We start from the raw sequence: 21,067 nt of genomic DNA, 5'->3' as shown, positions 1-21,067 counted from the left end.
CACACAGGAGTCAATGCAGAATACTGCACGGCTCCACCTACATCAATATTTTTCTGATTCTTTCAAAAGTCAGCATGTTTGACAACAACATAAAAGAAAACAATGCCCAGGGTTAATAAGACTACCCAAGCACAGCAGTCCACCTCCTAAGAAAACATCCTCATGCTAGGCAGCAAATGAAACATTATTTGACTTGAGTATTAGAACAAGATAAGTCAATGCATTGTTTTGCATTGTATTTCAAAGGGTTCCTATAATTACCCATTCACTGACAGTGTACTGATGTCCGAACATGTTGAAATCTTATGAGCATCTTATGATGAAGGACGTTTATTACAAGAAGAAAGCATGCCCCAGGCATTGTCAAACTTAGCAACAATCAACCTGGATTCACACTGTATTTAAAGCATTAAAATGTATGGAAGAGGATGATGTGAATTAGAAGACCTCATCACCGGGTCCACAGGGAAACAAGAAAGGGTCAACTACTGAAGAAATCATTATACAAGCCCAAACACAAAACGAGGTGTTGGTGGTACTAAAATTCAGCAAGTGTATCAAAACGTTTCAATACAGTAGCAAACCAGAAATGCACTTTAAGAGCTTGAACCTCTGCCAAGCAGCTCATTTCCACCCATGTACACATACATGTATGCTAAAAATCGCCCCTGTATTTTCCCCAGTGCTATAGAATCCTTTCTAGTGTATCTGCCTCAGCTTCCTTCTGCACCTCAAGTGTGCGCTTTATGGTGCATCATGTATATGCGCACCTCAAACAGATTGAATTCCCTCATTTGTTGGCCCTATTTCACAATGATAAAGACTCCTTCAAAAATACAAAACAAAATACAGGATCCAGATGGTGATATAAATCACTACCAAAATGTGATATCAATTCCTTGTGTCATTATCTGCTTCTCCTGAAAATTTCATTAAAATCCATTTCATAACTTTTTGAGTTATTTTGCAAATAGACAAACAGAAAGACAAACCAAAACTGACAAAAAACACAACCTCAATGGCAGAGGTAATTAGGCAACAAGTTACAGAACTTCTGGGTTAGATCTTCAGAGATAACATGAAAAAGACAGAACCAATAAGTAAGGAAATGATAAAAGAACTGCTAGACAATGACTGCATGTATCAAGCTCATCCCACCATCAATGTGGTTTGTAGAGAAGCCATCATTATCAGCATTATCATCAAGGCAGCATACTTCCACTCATCTCATAAATATAATTATATGAAAACAACCAAAACAAACGTGTGTCATTTCCCCATCAACCATACATAGGAGTCAAAGGCACAAGAAAATCACAGCTTACTGAAATCACTGTCATCCAGATTACTATTATCAGTGAATAGCATCTGGGATACAGTGTATCATACTACTGCCATGGTAACATTAATAAAGTTATGGAGGAGAAAAAGGGAGTAGGGAAATCATTTCAAAGATGAACCTAACAATCTTGTCTTTCACTGAGATGGAAAGAATAAATAATTGCTGCTTAAGTCTTAATTGTCCTCATGAATTGTAAGGATACATGGACAAAGGATGGACAATTAAGATGCCCTTTGCTCTGACCACTGTGTTGTCATTACATGACTATGACTCCCATGCATGGCTTTTATCTTGGGATGGGGAAATGACCTTTAACCTCAGCAGCCGGTGACCGTGGGGTCAAGGCCCGACCTCTTGGTGATGTGGAGCTTGACAACTTCCTCCGCCGTGGTGGGGTGGATTCCAACTGTGGAGGACAGCTGCTGGTAGGTTGCCCCCATCCTAGGAGGGAGTGATGGGTATGAAAGGAAAACATTTAGTGAGATCAGACTCCGTGTACACAGGAAATGGTGGAGTGGTAAAGTTCCTGATTGTTGGTTGAGCAAATTCACAAATAGGGCAATAGGTTTGATGATTTACTTCAATAATTCATTGTACTAACAATGAGCCCTATACATATCAACAAAGCTATCTGGCAACTGTGGGTTACAAATACTTGCATCTCTGAAACTAAGGATTATTAAATGCCACTGACATAGCATGTAGGAGAGGCATGAAATTAAAACTAACACAAATTGATCTCCTATAAAAACATTCCACACATACAATGTTACTTTGTATTCTCAACTCTTGGCAATGAGATTGAATGTCAGAGATATGCTGGGTAAAGCATATTGCCACTGAAATGCAGCTGAAAATGAACAAATTGAAGTCCTATCACCCAAGAGATGCTACCTGGTTTTAACCTGTTGAGGATGGGCTGATTTTGCTACAACACGCATGTCCCATAGACACTTGCCCGAGTATACTCGGGACTCGTCCTCAACGGGATAAAATGGGGATAAAATGGGGCTTTAGAGACACCACTCTCACCTGATCGCCAGTGCAAAGCCCTGCATGATCTCCCCTGAGCCAGGACCTGTTATATGAAGACCAAGAATTTGCTGCTCCCCTTCCGCAGCACACACCGCCTGGGAAGGTACAGATGCAGCAAAAGAGTCATTTGGCTAGAGTCAAAGATTGGTCAGACTTTACCGTGCAGCACAAGAACAAAGGATGGACAATATCTGACACTCTTCTTCCAGTGTAACAGTTCCTAGTACAATCTATCATACTTTCAGAGCTTCATGAAGCTACTGATCTTCAACACAATTTCTTGTCCATATTGATCTATTGTACAGTGCAGCAGTAATATAGGCAGGTCAATTGGCTACTAATTTTTCCCAAAATTATTGGAAAAATATTGGAAATAAGTAAACAGAAATATGGTGAAATGAACATACTTCATACAATATCAATTCTTGCATCAAAATTATCACTGTTTAGAAGCACACATCAAAGTACTTACTAAATTTCAAAATAATAACACAATTCTCCATATGATGTTATCAATAAACTAAGTAAACTCACCTTTATGTAGCACTGGTCTGAAGATCTGTTTGGCACCGAGTACTCAAGGGGCTTGTAGAATGCATGGTAGACCTGAAATTTAAAACACAGTGGTCAAAATCCACCACACACAGATGCTGTCTATTTGTCTATGATTGATATGATTCATGTGTTCAAATCAGGTGATTATCTTCAGTATTTTCATTGCTATTTTGTATCAATCATGTGTATAGAATATGAAATCTCTTTAAGGATGTCAGTATGTATCACAAAGAGAATTCTGGTAGTCTGTAAACTTTGGAAAAAGGTCGAAGACTTGTTAGTCACGCTTCATTTTATTCAAGAGTAGTGAAAGAATAATAGTTCCCCAACAAGTAAAACTCCTGATCTGCATGGATAAGCTCATTAAAGGGATGCTGTAGTATTTGGTTGTGGTGAGGATTCAGCTTTTAACATTTTGCAAGAAAATCAGAAACCACTCTAACAAATGTTAAAGCACATACAATTCTTAGGGGAAATGAAAGGTTATTTGTTGAAAATTGGTTTTGAAATGACTGACATATCCGAAAACAAGGTAAAACAAAGAGATCCTAATAAAATTCATGGTCTGTCGCATTTTATTAGGATCACTTTTTGTAATATCTCATCCATTTCAAGACCAATTTTGATCAAAATTCTATTATGATCGCTTTTTTTTTGCGGGGGTGGGTGGCTCAGCTATTTCAAGACGAGTTTTCATCAAATAAACTGTGAATTCCTCTAAGAATTACATGTTCTTTCACATTCCATAAGAGGTTTCTTATCATCTCACAAACACACAAACACACAAAAGGATGGAAACTCACAGCCCCATTTAAACCTAAACTGTAACATCCTTTAAAAATGAGCCAATAATCGATGTTCAAAGGCAGGGTAACCACCTAATCACAGAAGTCAAACACACACACATGCATACACACAACAAAAACAATGCAGAAGAGATTATTATGTATATTTGGATTTTCACAGATTATATCGTCGCTGGGGTGACAAGACCTTGTATCTGCAATTTTGGTGAAAATGACTTTTTTTGATTAATAGTCAAATAATGGGTCAAGTGATGTCTTGTCGAAATCCCAACTGTCTTATTCCAAAAATGAAGCCACCACAGCATGTCAAAGGAAAGGCTATCCCATTCGCTATAGTGCTTTGGCCGCCATGTTTTTTGGCTCTCCTGAACATTTGACATTTTGTAGATACAAGGTCTTGTCGCCCCAGCGACGATATGCTATCTTTTATATATACAAAAATTGATTTGGAACATGAAATGTATCTATGTGAAATCTTCAAATAAAGCATGTTCAAAAATGTATTTCTGCAGAAAAGTTCAAAGGGTCATACCTCAATGTTGTCCTCCCCATATCTCTCCACTGCTTTCTCCTCTGACAGACCAACTGAACTGTATTCCAGTGGTGTGAAGACCGTTGTGGCAATCTGTGGGGGCAACACAGACACACATTTGTATTTGCACTTGTTACAATGTAAGTCCAGATGCAAATCTTTAGTCAAATTCTAGACACTACTAATGGTTTTCAAGATTGGTACATGCTCCCACCAGTACACACAAAGATCATGAAGCTACAACCTTTACTAGGGCATTACCTAGATCACACATTTGACCCTAGTGGCTAAAAAAAGAGAGTAAAATATACAATGTGTTTCATCATGTAACAAGTGTTGGCTGCCAAGAAACATCCATCTAACTTACGTATGACATGTCAGAATACAATCCTGGTCATTGTACTTCAGACAACTGTACAGCAACATCCCTTATTGCATTATCTACTATGTGCTTTGTAACAACAAATTACTGTGACTTCACAGTCAGTAGATTAATTTTACCACATATCGTCGGTTGAGAATGATAAGGGCGTTAAGTGATCACAAAACCCATAGTGTTCGAACCAACTTAAAGCCCTTCTCATTCTCAACAGACGATATCCAGGTTATATTTCTGGTCTCAAAGTCTTTGAAATGATTGTTTCACATCGAATATTACATGAGGAATGGCAATTTCAAGAGTGCACAAAACTATACAAACACACAAACATTATCATTCTCATCAATATTACTATGGGTACACAAATGCCAGGAATTCTAAGGTGAAGTAACCTCTGCAAAGTTTTAATCTCCCCCTCCACTCTCAATAAAGCAATCATCAGCACAATACTCATTCACCTGTTCATAGTTCATGACCTCTGAGCTGCCTCCAAACAGACGGTGTGCCAGTAGCTTCCCCGCCCTGATGGCCACTGGGGTCAGCTCTATCCCATCCTACAGTGGGTTGGGTGGGGGAGGATGGGGTGGTGGAGGATGGGGTGGGGGAGGATGGGAATTTCATAAGAGAGAGAGAGATAACGATACAAGTCCTACTCCTAGAGTAAACTGTACGAAACAATCCAAACATATGAAAGAAAAGAGAATGAAAGAAAATCTGTAAGCACAGTTATATATCACAATGATTAATAGTTCCCTTGCCGTTACATGTTTTGTTTTGTTTTGTTTTGTTTTGTTTTGTTTACGTTTTTTGTCTAGAACTGCTGAAACAGGGATCATTTGACTATTCTTTTTACAAAGTTTTCTGCAATGGATAGTTGAAGCAGATTATCATATCCTTCCCGTAGAAGTGTATGTGATTATCTGTACCTTGTATTTTGATCTTGTTTTTTTTTTAACCACTGACAAACACACTGTATTTTCATACCAGATATGATCAAGCTCATAAATTTGAGTGTTATGTAAACATGTTAAAGCATGGTTATAATCACCAAACACCATCTACAAACAAAGAGACTGGGTAATTCCTTCACATAAGATTTGAGCCTTGAATCCAAGATTTGAAATCACCCGACTTTCCATGGAGGAATATCTCCATGACCTGCAAAGTTCAAGCTTCCACATGTTAGCTTACCTCCAGTATATCTCCAATGGCATATATATGTGGGACTGACGTCTGTTCATTTGACCCTATGACCTTTCCACCTGATGACATCTGTATCCCTGCATTCTGGAGACCAAGGCTGGCTGTCTCTGGCTGCCTTCCTGACAGAAAAAGAGAATACAGCTGCACTTTACAGACTGAGATTCATAAAATGGATCCTACCTGATACACACGGCTGCAAACATTTAAATATCATTCAAAGAGATTCTAGACAGCTTCCGGGGAGATATGAGTGTTGTATAAGTCTGAATAGAGAAAATATTCTTTGCCAGGACACAGTGGGATGTTGGATCTTTCAGGAAGACTTGGCAGCTCTGGGTGTGGATCATGGAACAGGACTGGGCCTTAAAACAAGATCAAGTCTCTGGATGGGATAAAGCTTTAAAACACGACTGGTCCCTACAAGTTATTGTTACCTTCCTCTCACTTAGAGTCAACATTCAGAACATGAATATTTACACAACCCCATGATAGCACCCACTCACAAAGACACAAGAACACATCATGTGTTAAATCTACCAATCACAATGTATGAAAATAGTCACCACAACATTGCAACAGATATCACATAACAACAGTTACATATTGAATCCATTTACAAAGACAGAATGCATTATGTTTCAGAGCTGTCAATCATAATTGTATGAAAACTCATAATGACAGAGTTACGATATCCAAAATCACTTCTGTGTCTTGAAGCAGGAATGAACCAAAAAAACTGAAGCTGCCCTTACTAGCACAGATAGACCTTATAAAGTGAAACTCAACTCTATGTTTAAAGTGCTCTTGATGAAAAACAGCCAAGGCAAACAAACAAAAGAGTGAATGTTCATTCACATCATCAACTAACCTCCCCCCCCCCCAAAAAAAAAAAAAAAAAAAAAAAAAAAAAGATTTGTGAGCAGAGATTAGACAAGTCAAAGTTATGATCCCATGAAGGAGAGATGGGGACACAAGTCATCTATCTTACCCACTGCAAACATGACCATGTCATATTCCTCCTGTCTCTCTTCTCCATCTGATGTTCTCCACCTCACGCTCAGGCTGCCATCTTGGTTGCGATCCATGGCCTCCGGGACTTGTTGCCACAGAAACTGGATACCACTGGCCTCCATGTGGTCAGTAACAAGTCTAGACATTTGCTGCAAATGAGAAGAATTTTTGAAAATTTCCAAGTAACCAAGCAAAAAAAAATAATAAATCAGAAAGAAAAATCATGACGTGTCAAGAGAAATGTCACGTGAACAAAATGTAATACAAAAGTCATAGACAAGGATAAGCATACACCATAGATAGGCCTGTATAGAATGCATTGCCAGATGAGATGTGAAGTCATGGCTGTATTTCATTTCTATGGGCATGGAGTAGTTTAATGGCGTATCAACATTTCGGAATGATATCCTTCATTGAAATGACTAACATGTCTAGTTACAATTCCAAAAATGAGTTCATCATCATCGTATTTCCTGACATTAATTTACCATGCACCGATGAACCAAATATAGCTGCCATCTACTATGGAACCTTTCTAATGAGAGGCTAAGCTAATAAAGTCATCAAAGAAAGCTTTTTAGATTTGCACGACTTTAATTTCTCTAGACTACAAACTTTCAAATGCCATATAATTCACCCACCTTCACAACTTACACCATTAATGAATTAGAAAGTCTATGCCAGATAGACAGCTTTGAATCTTAGATACTACCAGGAGTGCATTAGAATAGACATTCAAAAAGAGGATGATTCAAAACAAGTATCATGGTTCATATAAAGTGGGTTATAAAAGCACAAGACATTAACCCGTTGAGGACGGACTGATATTGCTACAACATGCATTTCCCATAGACACCTGCCCGAGTATACTCGGGACTCGTCCTCAATGGGTTAAAGGGATCGTATAGTTTTGGTTGAGACCTAATTTCAGGTTTCTAACATTTTTTTGGTGAGATAATGAGAAATCTCTTATGAAATATGAAAGAGGATATAAATCCATGAGGAATTCAATGTTTATTTGATGAAAATTGGTTTCGAAATGGCTGAGATATCCAAAACAGAGCGATTCTGATAAGTGTGGGACCCATACTTTACTACAATTGCTTTGTTTTACTTTGTTTTTGGATGTTTCAGTCATTCCAAACCCTATTTTCATCAAATAAACTTTGAATTCCTCTTAAAATGGTATGCTCTGTGCTATATCATAAGTGTTTTCTTGGTATCTCGCAAAAAGTTAAAAGTCCAATTCTTATCTCCACCAATACTGTACCATCCCTTTAACCTGTCAGGATGCCTGCTTTCCTACCTGGTCAAATCCTCTGAGGCAGATGGATCGTACCATTACAGTTGTGGGGAAGCCCAAGCCATGAAGGAAGCCAGCACATTCAAGTGCAACATCTGACATCACGCTAAGAATAGAACTGCAGAGATTCCACTGATTGAGCTTTCAAGCTTCACTTCTTGTTTGTGTTTCCCTGTATTTAATGTACTTTGATAGCTGAAATGCCACTATGGGCACTTTTGCTCATACATTGTAATATACCTCGAATATCCTTGTCCCCAGTATTGCACAGATGGAATTAAAAGTGAACCTTTTCCATTGTAAGGAAAGACTACATTTCACAGTTGGTTCAGAAAACTGACCGACTGACACATGGATAATGGTCAAACTTCCATGACTTAAAAGCTACGATACTGAAGCGTTTTCACCACGGAGCAAAGTAAAACTGCCTCAGTACATGGAAAGGGGTGCCCTATTAACATTACACCGAAAACAAAGGGTTTTACTTGACTTTATAATGTATACAAACATGCTCTGTTATCACTAATTTAAAAAAGCATGATAACATTCAGAATCCCATGATTTCCTCATCTTTGGGCAATTCGAATGAAGCTTTCATTTGCTTGATTCTATTGTGCTTCTTCCTAAAAGTAAACTTGAATGTGGGGGATTTTGCCTTTTGATTCTTTGATTAATTCTTTATTTGCCATGGTGCAAACCCCCTGTGTGCCACGTTATTCTGATACACGAAGGTAGTCTTGCTTTGAGAAAGAACTCTGTTTTTCCAATCTATACAACTTCTACAAATTTCTGTTAAGCTGGACATAATAGTTAGCAAAGTTGAAGAGGAATGCCAAGCTTTGCTTTGCTACAAATTGTATGACAAATCTATTTCTATTTATTTTTTTTCAATGACCAGTTGCTACATTACTGTAAAGGCGTGACTTTTGCACATGAAATCGTGAGAGAAACTTAGAATTTACACGCAAATTTAGTTGGGGACACCGCTTGATAGTCAATCACCACATAGAATGCAAGCTGTATGTAAAAGGAACAAAAGCGCGAGAAAAGCTTTCATTGTACAGCGGGATTAGGCGATTTATCGATCGGTTTAAGTGGATTAGTGCGTTTGAGCAGAATACGCGAAGTTGGCACGCCGTCGACCGAGTGGGACGTGCGAACATGGCACATAAAGAGTTAACCAATGTTCAACTCGGAAGATAGACAAAGGATACAGCTGCCACCAATCACCAGACTATGTGGGGAAAGAAAATAAAAACAACATCAAAGAATTAGACTCAGACAATGAGAAACAAACTTGCAAAGGCTGTACATACGTCATGGATATACAGCATATAGCACAGCAAAGTTTTCCTTCCAATTAAAAGTGTGCATTGCCTCATAAACACACTCTAACACTGCAACATATAGACAAGATTTGATCAGTTTCAAAGAGTTTATGAAATCACGTTGACAAATCTATTTTTCATTATTTCAATGGACACAATTTCAACATTACCAAACTGATCATGTTGAATGGATTGAATCAGATATTAGGTATTAATTAGCTTCATATACCTGCCTACAAGTAAATCCTATTTTTGTGAGATATGAATTAGTATACCTTCCATCTATCTGCCAGAATTCACTTTCACACTGGTCTCTATTTCTCTTGTCTGTTCCTACCACCTTCATACCATAATGAAACTTATCTGGAAACTACTGAACCTACAGAACTCACTGCTAAACATCTATGAATGATAGGAAAACTCCTCTGAATTTCAATTAAATACAAGAATAATCTTGGCTGACCTTCGACCCGGAGGTTTCCTGAGAGAGAAGATGTCATCACTGGTGATTCCAAACTCACTTGCACCTGATACCTGGCAAAAAACAAAACCGATAAAGGTCTCATATTTTCATACCAACTAGTCAGTGGTCTCAGTCAGTCATTCCCACAGCCTACACAAGCTACAGCACTCTACAAATGCAGATGTGTACAGAGAATATCAGGGATTGTTTGGGAATTGTAAGGGTATCAGTAGTGTGTATCAAATGACTGTAGCAAGTTCCTGCGTTATACAGACAAGAACAAGCTTGTGTATGATAAGTGTGGCAAATATCTGGTATAAATACTACACTGTTCTCTATCGTTCACTGCTGTAAGTTGGAGCAAATCATAAAACTAGTGTCGTGGGAAGAGAAGAGATAGTATACAAATATCGACTGCTGCAGAGGGAGATGGTAAAACTATTTGCACCGAGGTGATTTCTCAACAGTGCTATGTCCCGAGACGAAGTCGAGGGACATGGCACTGTTGAGAAATCACCGAGGTCAAATAGTTTTACCATGGCCCGAAAGAAAGCAGTCGATATTTGTTTTATATCCCTCTCGAGCATTTTACTAGAGTGATGATGGTTCCCTTTTGGAAAATGTGCAGGTTTCCTGACGTTAAATCTAACGTTAGGCCGTAGCAGTGCAACAGCAGTGCATGCAGCGCGTAGCGAACGACACCGTTGGTTCCTACACACGAGATACACTACAGCATACAAAACTCCGAAAGATCGAGGAGGTCCAGGACTACGTTAGAAGTAGGTCTAAAGCGGCTTGGTTACCCACATCATCTTCAAAATCGCTTTTAGTTTATTCCTAATTCGTACCTGATCTGATATGGTGTCCTTCTGCTGCAATCATTCCTCCGTTACTTGAAAGTTGAAGCGCAGTCACTTTGTCAATAATGAGCTGAACTGCATTGATCACACTAACGAATACACACACACACGCCATCGCACCACAGATTTCTGTAAGCGCTGCTAGCGCTAGCTAAAAGCCATGCACAGACTGTCGCTCAAAAGTATCGCTACTATGCGCACTGCATACATTCTTAAGTGAGAAATGTCGATATCGATCACACGATCACGATTGGGTGCAGATCGTGGATTCCCAAAAGTACTATATCCCGCTGGCTAGTAACCAATTGCACCGCATCCAGCTGCTCGTAGCTAGCTAGTAAAACTACACCATGTTCATGCTCTGTACAATCCTATGGCAAGAAGCTTTACATGAGGGATATAATAATCAAGAGTCAATGGGTAAACAAATTTATGTAAATAGGAAGCATTTGTACAACATATAAAATCTAATATTTCTCCTGTAGATTCCATAATAATCTTACTGTTCATTGCGTTGCATGAAATACAAATTTAAATATGCATCTGATTCACTTATGTGTCTTTGTTTGGTTCATTGTTTTGTACTGTTTTTCTTCATAGCTGAGGGCTAAAGGCAAAGCATGTTTGTGTTTGTCTCCTAACTGCTAGGTACTAAGGCTAAGAAGAAGAACTCAAATTCTTCTGACCTGGCTGGGATAGATTGGTCTCCCTCCTGTGGCAAGCACAATGTTGGCAGCTGAGAATTGGCTCTGTGAAATAAGTGAGTTTAGTACAGCATTTCAAGCAGCACATTCAGAGAGGAGTTGAGATAGATTATGAAAATGTGCAACTTCCTTACATGTACTTCTAAAAGTATATATGCCAAATCTCCTACTCATAAAAGTTATCCACTTTGTTCTCAACAAATGTGAACCATCTTCCTTTCAACTCTTGGTACTTTTATGATTTTCAGATTGAGATAATTATGCACTTATGATTGTTTTTAAGGGGTGCAAACTGAGTTGACTTTGCAAACAGAAAATGAAACGTGACTGCAAAAGTAAATCTAGCATGTCTAAAAATGACAGAAGACCAGGAAAATGCCCGATGTACTGGGATGTTCTCTCAGACACACCTCCCAGTTACAGTCCCAAGGACATCAAACTACAACAATACAAACTTCCCCTTTATGTTCAAAGGTGACTTTTTGATGTGGTAGATGTGAGTTAAATACTCCTTTTTGTTCAATACAATTAAACCTCACAAACTTTTATCAGAATAATACAATACAGACATCATAAGTATTTGCAGTTGAAATTGCAAAAATTATGACATTACCTACTTGCTATATAAATTCATTAAATAGAGATGAATATTTTATCAATTTATATGACACAGGCATGAAGAAGTGGAGAAAAATATCTTGTGACATAACAAACAAGGACACATACAGTGTATATATCAAAGAGTAAAATGTTAGAATGTAGAATCCCTGTAAAAAATGAAATTACCTCTTTCCCATTCTTCATCTTCACTTTGACTGTGTGGTCATCGAGCAGTGAGCCTTTGCCATTCCTGTATTCCACATTTCTGTAAAAAATGAAATAACATCACAAGAGCACATATTGCAAGTCTATCATCTATGATATCACTGAATGATTCTCAACACAATAATGCTTACATAAATACATACAATGTACTTATATCTTGTTCACAGAAATATGACAGTGAAAAGACCAAATCATGTCACACATCAACAGCTCTGAAAGTTGTAAGCCCTGACAAGTTGTCATTCTCTGACAATTTCAGTAAAGTCCTGGGTTTTGATTGGCTGAGAAGCTCTAGTCACTCACTGTTACTATGGTGATTGTCAGAGACTGAAAACTTGTCAGGGCTAACAACTTTCATGAAACGGTGCCCTGGACTTACTTGTCTGTGAGTTGTACCCGATGCCCCCAGTTCAGCGACTTCACATGGCCCTGAATGGCACCAATTAATGTTGGCCTGTATTTCAAAAAAGAGGGAAGAAAGTTACTGGTTTATTCATTCACGAGAGCACGCAGGAATCTGATCAGTTTGATCTGCATTCTCCATGCTCTATAGTTTCCTTAGGTTTAAAGTTACCATGGTTAGCTTGCAGTAAGAAAGATAAATGTTGGCTTGTTTGTGGTTTTCTATGTGATTTTTATTCTATTTTGTTGTTTTTGTTTGTATATTTAGTATATTTTCAACCCAGCTGGTCTAGAGCCTGGTTTGATACAACTCATGTCCTCTTAAATCCCCACCTTTAGCATTTCATTTCATTTCATTTCACACATGCATGTTCACATGCATGTTTTTTTATTTTCATTTCCAATCAAACACAGGTAATACACTTTGACATGATTACATATATTGGAACATGATAATACATATTGGTTCTTAAAAGAACTTCATGGAAATGGAAATTGAGGGGCTGCTAAAAAGCGAACTTGTAGATTGCAGTCCCCTCACTTACGTTACATTACTACAATACATTAATTATATATGACTTTATAACACAATACAACGATACATGTACCGTACAAGCTAATCATTGAAAGTATACAGTTTTCATTCAATCAAATCGGATGGTTACATGAAGTACAGTGTATACGCTTTCACATGTATACACATACACATAGACATAGACATAGACATACACATACACATACACATACACATACACACACACATACACATACACATACACACAAGCACACACACGTACCCACATACACATACGCACACACACGCACGTACACACACATGTATGCATCCACATACACTGTGCACACACAGAAGAGAGTAGGGAAAGAGAGGGCGGGAGGGGGAGAGGGGGAGTAGAGAGAGCGAAGGGCAGGTCAACATTCTCGATACAGGGTGAAGAAAAAGAACAACAATTCCAAACAGTCAAACTAATCATGGGGTACATATGAGCTAATCAAATATTTCTTTAAATTACTAGAGAATGATTTCAAACTAATGGAATCTTTTATATTTTTCTCAAGGGAATTCCAAAATTTTGGGCCACTGTAGATAAACGTGGATTTTGTAAATAGAGTTCGGGTAAGGGGCAAATGATATTCATCTGTTTGACGAGTGGGGTATATATATATAAAAGTACACTTAATGTTGTCATGCAGAAATTGGTTTCACTTCTATGTGTAACAATAGGTGAAGAGAAAACACTGCAGGATAACCAGTCCCTCTCCCAACATCCAAGAGAACTCCATCCTGGGATGGTGTGAGGTAACAGCAAGAACTTCAAAAGTAGATGGTTGATGCTCACCAGGATATCTCTGAGTGTTCGGGGAGTTGCCAGCCGTACTGCCTGGCATCATGCATGGACTCCCCCAGCAGTGAGGCATGGTGGAGGAGCTTCTTTGGGATACAGCCTACGTTGACACAGGTTCCGCCCAAACCCCACTTGGTTCCTACCATCAGCAAAAAAAAAGCACACAGTATTTTACATCAGTTATACATCAAATAAATAGGTCCAGAAGAACTGGATTCTATTCAATTGCACAAATTTACAAACTAGATCCAATCATCTTGAAATACTAAAACCTTCAAAGTTAGTATAATTGCTAACTGTAAATGTACAATTATTTCAGTTTTCAAATTAGTAAAGAATAGGAATGCTTGGCCAAAATATTCATTAAAAGAGAGCTGAAACATACCTTGTGGTGATGGTGAAACATAATCCAGTACAATGACTTTCTTGTTGTACCCAGCAGCTGTGTGAACACAAGAGGAATGTAGGAAACAGTTTCATATCTTCACGCACTGCTACTGTGCTACTGATTGGAGTGTCAATTGCTTTAGGCCATAATTGTATGCAAAGACATACAAAATAAATGTATTGAATACCATCAAACTCCAACAACAAACAAATCTATCAACACAACCTGGTATCATATATTTCTTCTAACATGCATATTTTGCTTGATTTTCACATATGAAGCAATTTACGTTAATGGAGTTTTTATTCCATGGTCTGTAGAATTATTCAACCTGAAAACATACATACACAAAAACATTAATTCCAGCATTTTTCATCACCTTGAAGAAGAAATACAAGTGTTTGTATACAGCTGATGCAGATCTACCACCCACTGTTCAAAAAATAATAAAATACGAAATTCTTTCAAAATCTAAACATCATTAGAGAAAACAATTCTTTCATTTCTACTTTTTCAGGATTCTGTGACATCACAAAATCATTTGAAGGCACACACAACAATCAGTTAAAAAAAATAAGCAATGTTGAGTAAATTGTGTGTTCATTTATATTCATTCATTGTATTGGGGGAGGGATTAGAATTTTTCATCTTCTTTGAGGAAACTACAAAACTAAATAAAAAAAATAAAGCACATTTTTGAAGACGAGGGCCTAAAAAAGAGATGCATTTTCACTTCACATGATGTCAATTCAGTCAGTGCAGATATGATTGCAAAATATCCGAGGGATTGCTTCTGCTGTTACCCCTCCTAGTACCGTGCTGTCTAAAAATACCACTGAGATTGTATGTAAAGTAATCACCAGTGACACTGACAGTTGATTGAGTTAAGCTCAGTCTGTTACTCTCCTGTCCTACCTACCTTCCTTGGCGCATGCTAGTCCTCCTGATCCTCCACCAATGACTGCAAGATCATAGTCAAAGTCTTGTCCTGTGCCTGTGGTGACAAACAATAGTTCTATATTACATCTATATCTACCATGATAATTTTACATTTCCACTTAACATTTATAACTCAACCTTCAAATATCTTATTATTAATATATTTCATTTTTAGTATTCATCGCATATTAGACAATAAGCATCATCCTATGATAATTGATTCATCAGTCAGGCCACTTTCTATATTTCTCTATTTTGTGTTTTTTGCTGTTGTTGTAGTTGTGGTGGTGGTGGGGAAAGGCCTGCAGAATTGCAAGTAGCAGGAACCAACAGCAACAATGTGGCTTTCGAAATATCCATACTTATAACATTACAGTTCTTAAACTGGTCTGGACAATTTGCGGAATAACCGACCTATAATTAAGTCTAAGTTTGACACCATTTCACCATCCAGCCATATTCAAGCATCAACTATTAAAAATCTGGATCTGAGTATAAATTTACAGATCAAGGACCAGGTTTGAAACCTGCATCGGCCGCATCAGTAGACAGTCAGTGGTTGATCCAGGAGAGGGGCGCAAGAGGCACACGCCCCCCCCCTCCTTTATTTATCGTTAAAAACAAAAGAAAAAAATGAAATGAAACCCGGAAGTGGCACCAGAAATACTAGGGGTTAAGTTGCGCCCCCCCCCCCCCCCCCCCCACCGTGCATTAATTCGCATCAATCTAGATCTAGACATCTAGTAGAGTAGAGGAGAGCGCCAGCGTATCCAAAGGGAGGCAAGTGTAAGCACGTGAATCTCAGTATATGGGACTAATCACTCCAGCACAAACTGCTGCATTCCTCTGGCGGCTCTGGCGCACTCAGCCAGGTAGAAATATGAATTATGTAAGAGAATCAGTGATCTTACCGAGGTTATGTGAACAGGATATCTCTCTCCTTGCTAGCTTCAGCAGACCGTACTGTTGGTGTCTTCCCAAGGTTCTCAGGCAGCGACGAAGCCAGAGCCGCGAGACGTGAATTCTCGCCATGTTCGTGTGGTGCCAAACCAACACCGGCAGTGATGATTACGCAACAAGAGAACACGAGCGAGATAGATGTCAAACTCTCCCTATGTTGTACTGAACTACCACATACAGTAGTGCGAAAGGGGGCTCAAGCAGGAGGGACGCATCTTCCCACCGGCTGAGTGAAAATTGTTCAAAAACACACTTCATGGTTTCTATGAATAAACAGCAATATCCCCACAGATTTGTAGAAATTTCCACAAAATTTGTCGTATACTGTATATCACCACAGTGGCGGATCCAGAGGGGGTGCAACCGGCGCACGCCCCCCTTTATTTTTCGTTAAAAACATAAGAAATAAAAAAAAAAAAAAAAGAAATGAAACCCGGAAGTGGCGCCAGAAATATTAGTCACGTCCCTCCTTTACAGAATTCCTGGATCCGCCCCTCCACCATAGAGGCCTACTAGAGGCATCATCCCGACCTAAAGAAGGCGCGGTCAGACTGGCAAAAGATCGTCGTTCCCGGGGGTGTTTCATATCAACGCTTGTCAGCGCCGACAACTGTCGGCACTGACCAATTTCAGCAAAATCCTTGGTTTTGATTGGCTGAGATGCTCTGGTCACTGACTGTTACTATGGTGATTCAAGTTGTCAGCACCGACAAACGTTGATGAAACACCCCCCCCCCCCCCCGATCTTTTGTCGTGCGGTCACACTCAGGGCCGGCGCCGTGTTTTCAAAAGTGTGGGGGCCCACTTCCGGGTTTCATGAGCTAACAAGCAAAAAAAGGTCCTCAGCCTCAGCTCATCTATCCCCGTCCACTTCCGGGTTTCTTCAGCTGACAAGCGAAAAAAAACCAAAACTTACGTACTCCGGGTTCAAAAAAGTGTGGGGGCCCAAAGTGATGGCACCTTATGTATTCCTTTGTATGGTGCACAAAAAGTGTGGGGGCCCGAGCCCCCACGCCCCCCCCCCCCCCCCCCCCTCCACGGCTGCGCCGGCCCTGACACTGACATTCTTTCATTCATTCGTACATTCATTCGTACATTCATTCATTCATTCATTCATTAATTTATTCATTCGTTCATTCATTCGTTCATTCATTCATTTATTCATTCATTCATTCATTCATTCATTCATTTATTCATTCATTCATTCATTCATTCATTCATTCATTCATTCATTCATTCATTCATTTATTCACTCGTTCATTCATATCCATCCATCCATTCTTTTTTTTTTTCTATTACCAACAGAAACATGACAGCATGTATTTCAATATCCGATTTTCTACCACTCGGTTTGCACATATCGTTCTCTAGGAGCAGTGTTGCAGGTGAATTTGAGATACCCAACTAATTTGTTATACTCACAAATTAATGTTGACACACTTGAGATGAGAAGAAAAAAACATATGTTGTGCACAATGTATAAAGTCGCTTATAATTTAACCCCTAAATATATAAGTGAAATGTTTGAGTTGAAAACTTTTTTGTTATGATTTAAGGAATACAACGCTGATATTCAAGTTACCATATATCAAAACCTGCTTTAGGCAAAGGAGTTTTAGTTATCAAGGTCCAAAATTATGGAATACATTGCCAACATGCGTAAAACAGCAAACAATTTTTAGCGGTTATAGACGGAGTTTGAATTTGTATCTGACACCACAGTGATATTGTACCCATTCCCCATCTTTTTTTTTTTCAAGTAAACCAAGCATGTATTCATTTTTTTTATGTAAATATTTTTTTCTACTTTTGTTCTGATTTGTTTCATCTAATTGTATTTTGTATATATGTTTCATGAACATGTGTATATGTTTTGAAAAAAAAAAGTATGTCATTTTTACCTCATGATGCACGGATATGAGGAAGAACAGCCGTCTGGCTGAATCATGTGCCGTGTTGAAATAAATAAATGAAATGAAATGAAAATCAAAAAAATCCTTCTATAAATTATATGTTTGGAATTCTGAACGCTTCATGCAAGTCGCCAATGACATTGATGACCTTTATATAATTTCGATTCGTGACCTTTATATAAATTCGATTCGTTGTCCAGTGAAGTGGCCTCTATCAACAAAAAGATCTCCGACCTTGAGGATTCTGTCACAATGAACTCAGATAAGATTACGGAGCTGGAGCAAAGAAAAATCCCAGAAATGGAAAAAAAGATGGCGGAGGAAGTCAACAGGCTACAGGAAAAGCTGACACTCATGGAGATCCACGGTAGACGTACAAATCTTCTCTTCTATGGTGTTGCTGAAACCCAGGATGAGCACGTTGACGACGTCCTTCGGGATACCTTCTCCTATCTTGGGATTGGGGACGCTGACAACATTGCCCTGGTTAATGCCCACCGCCTCCCACGCCGTGACAATGCTGCGAACCAGGCCAGCGGAGGTCCGTCCCATGACTCAGCTCCTCGCGCTATCATTGCCAAGTTTGTGTACATGAGAGATCGCAACGAAATCCTGACCGCATTCGAAGACCGTCAACGCCAGCGACGACCACAAGGATCTCACGCCGCCACCGCGGACCAGAACCCGCGTAGGATCACAGTCCGCACAGACCTCCCCCCAGCTTTGAAAGCCAGAAGGAGCGTCCTGGCTAAAGCTGCCTACAATCTGCGCAAAGAGAAGCACGTCTCTACGAAAATCTCAGTTGTCGGCTGTAATGTGCTGCTACACTGGAAGGAAAAGGGTACCTCCAGATGGAACCTGTATGAGGATTAACCTTTTGCTCATGTGAATCTTTTCTCTTTTGATCTAATTTACCTAAAATACTTTAATAGATACCTTTAATAGACACCTTTCGGTTTTAGCGAAGATCTTGATTTGTGCTAGCATCCTTAGTTTGTAACCCCTTATCCATTTACTGTAAGTAAGAACACCGTTAACTGATTATTTCCAACAGTATCGCCTCTGATGAGCAATACTGTGCGACGATGAAGTTTTTCAACTCTCTACTGTCGTGTATCATTTTGACTATCACGAAGTGCCATAAAATTACTATATCCGTTACATTGTCAAGCTGATACAGTTGGATCTTTTAACACACTGTTCTTCTGTGTGTTGAGTGTGTTGATGTATAGTTACGGCCTTTCTAATGTCACAGAGCCAAGCTTAATAGTCCCCCAGAATGCCTGCTAGGTATTGAGTGTGTTGATGTCAGTGGTTGATGGATAGTTACGGCCTTTCCAAAGTCACATATCAAACCTCAGTCGCCTCAGAATGTCTGCAAGGTTTTCACCTCTTTTAACTATGTTACAACTTCTTTTCTGATATAGGAGTCTCGACTCCTCTCCTTATGTCTGTATTTTCGTAGCCTTATTTCAGCCGAATCCCTTTTTCTATTAGTCAAAACTCCAACTTCCTAGCCATTATTATGGCTTAATTGGCATTTATAATGGGACTGGAGGGTAGGGTGGGTGGCCGTAAAACCGCGGAACCCGGTTTACGAAACTGTTTGTCCTGAGCCTTTTCTTGATTGCGTATTTTGTATACTAATCTGCTCAAAGCTAGAGCCATTGTTGTTTTTGTACATAATTTTGGATCTACTTTTCTTTAAGAATGCGTATCAGTCAATTCTTACTTTGCAACCTCTTAATAATTATGCCAACCAGAAATCATTGTCCATGCATGCATCCCAGGTCTTCTCGCTCGGCTTTATGCTAAACCACATGTCTGCAAACTATTGTAGCCAAATCTTCATATCGTTGTCGTTGTTATACATGTTCTCTGATTGCAATTTTCCGCACACCCATAACATGACTTCAAAAAAACTCACTCTGAACTTTATTCTTGAAAAAAGCTTTATGTCCTCGTTTGTGCTTGATATGTTCAGACAAATCTATCCACCTGCTTTTTCTACTACAATCTTATGCCACATAAGAGCTTGTACATTTCTCCTTACTCCGCGTCTTCTTGTGTTTGTGACACAGATCACTCATGACGCTTTCTTCTCACCTGTGTGTCACACGGAATTTTCCTTTATTATCCGTCTGTCCCTCGACATTTTGTATTTGTCCATCCCTAGAGAACACGGTTTCATTATTCACTGTGCATTCCAGTTATTACCAACTGCAAGGTCATTACCTCATGTGAACGCAGTGTGGTATGCATATGCTTACCAACTGAATGTTGTTTTTGTAACTCGTTTCCAAGAGACATACGGTAATCTAAGTCATGAACATGTATTTCCGGTAAACAACTCGTTATTCAACTCGTGTTTGTGCACTTCTGAATATGGATGAGTTCATAAACGCTATTTCTTCTTCTGTTATAGATAGTGATGTAAATGATTATCAGCCAGCTGCACAGAATTCCCTCTTACATTCTTATGATAGAGAAGAAGGTGAAGACTCCGATTTTGTTACTTCTTTAAACACAGAAACCCAAGATCTGAAGCTTGATTTTGACGCTAATGATGCGTCTTCTCGAAATGAAGGCCAACTTTCTCACTATCACTTGGAAAAAGAAATGATTACACTTTCCCATTCACACTCTAATGAGCTTTTTGTTTCACATTTCAATATAAGAAGCCTTAATAAAAATTTTGATAAATTACTTGTATTTCTCAACGAATTACAATTTAAACACAGCATAATTGGTCTCA

General features: G+C 38.9%; 1 protein-coding gene across 1 annotated transcript; it reads right to left on the bottom strand.

Annotated features, from left to right (window-relative positions):
* Positions 1-1,659: 1,659 nt before the first annotated feature.
* Positions 1,660-16,471, bottom strand: LOC139737267 (thioredoxin reductase 2, mitochondrial-like). The gene is made up of 17 exons (XM_071647944.1): positions 16,351-16,471; positions 15,420-15,494; positions 14,498-14,554; positions 14,107-14,251; positions 12,726-12,800; positions 12,308-12,386; positions 11,504-11,566; positions 9,958-10,028; positions 9,381-9,400; positions 8,170-8,261; positions 6,841-7,012; positions 5,841-5,971; positions 5,108-5,203; positions 4,271-4,363; positions 2,912-2,983; positions 2,375-2,472; positions 1,660-1,783 (listed from the first exon to the last, which is right to left on the bottom strand). The coding sequence occupies exons 1-17, from the start codon at positions 16,469-16,471 to the stop codon at positions 1,660-1,662; spliced, it is 1,584 nt and encodes a 527-aa protein (XP_071504045.1).
* Positions 16,472-21,067: the final 4,596 nt, after the last annotated feature.

This window comes from Diadema antillarum, unplaced genomic scaffold, assembly GCF_040938485.1.
Source record: "Diadema antillarum isolate AM-2024a unplaced genomic scaffold, OU_Dant_1.0 seq00000688_RagTag, whole genome shotgun sequence".
NCBI classification, from domain to species: domain Eukaryota; kingdom Metazoa; phylum Echinodermata; class Echinoidea; order Diadematoida; family Diadematidae; genus Diadema; species Diadema antillarum.
Note: the sequence above shows the minus strand (reverse complement) of the source record. Positions and strands in the feature narration are given on the sequence as shown.

Coding starts and splice junctions, on each gene's coding strand:
- LOC139737267 (XM_071647944.1), bottom strand. CDS start 16,471: ATGGCGAGAATTCACGTCTCGCGGCTCTGGCTTCGTCGCTGCCTGAGA. Junction 2,984..4,270: donor ATGGGGAGGACAACATTGAG/GTATGACCCTTT, acceptor TTTAAATTTCAG/GTCTACCATGCATTCTACAA. Junction 1,784..2,374: donor GGCTTTGCACTGGCGATCAG/GTGAGAGTGGTG, acceptor ACTCCCTCCTAG/GATGGGGGCAACCTACCAGC.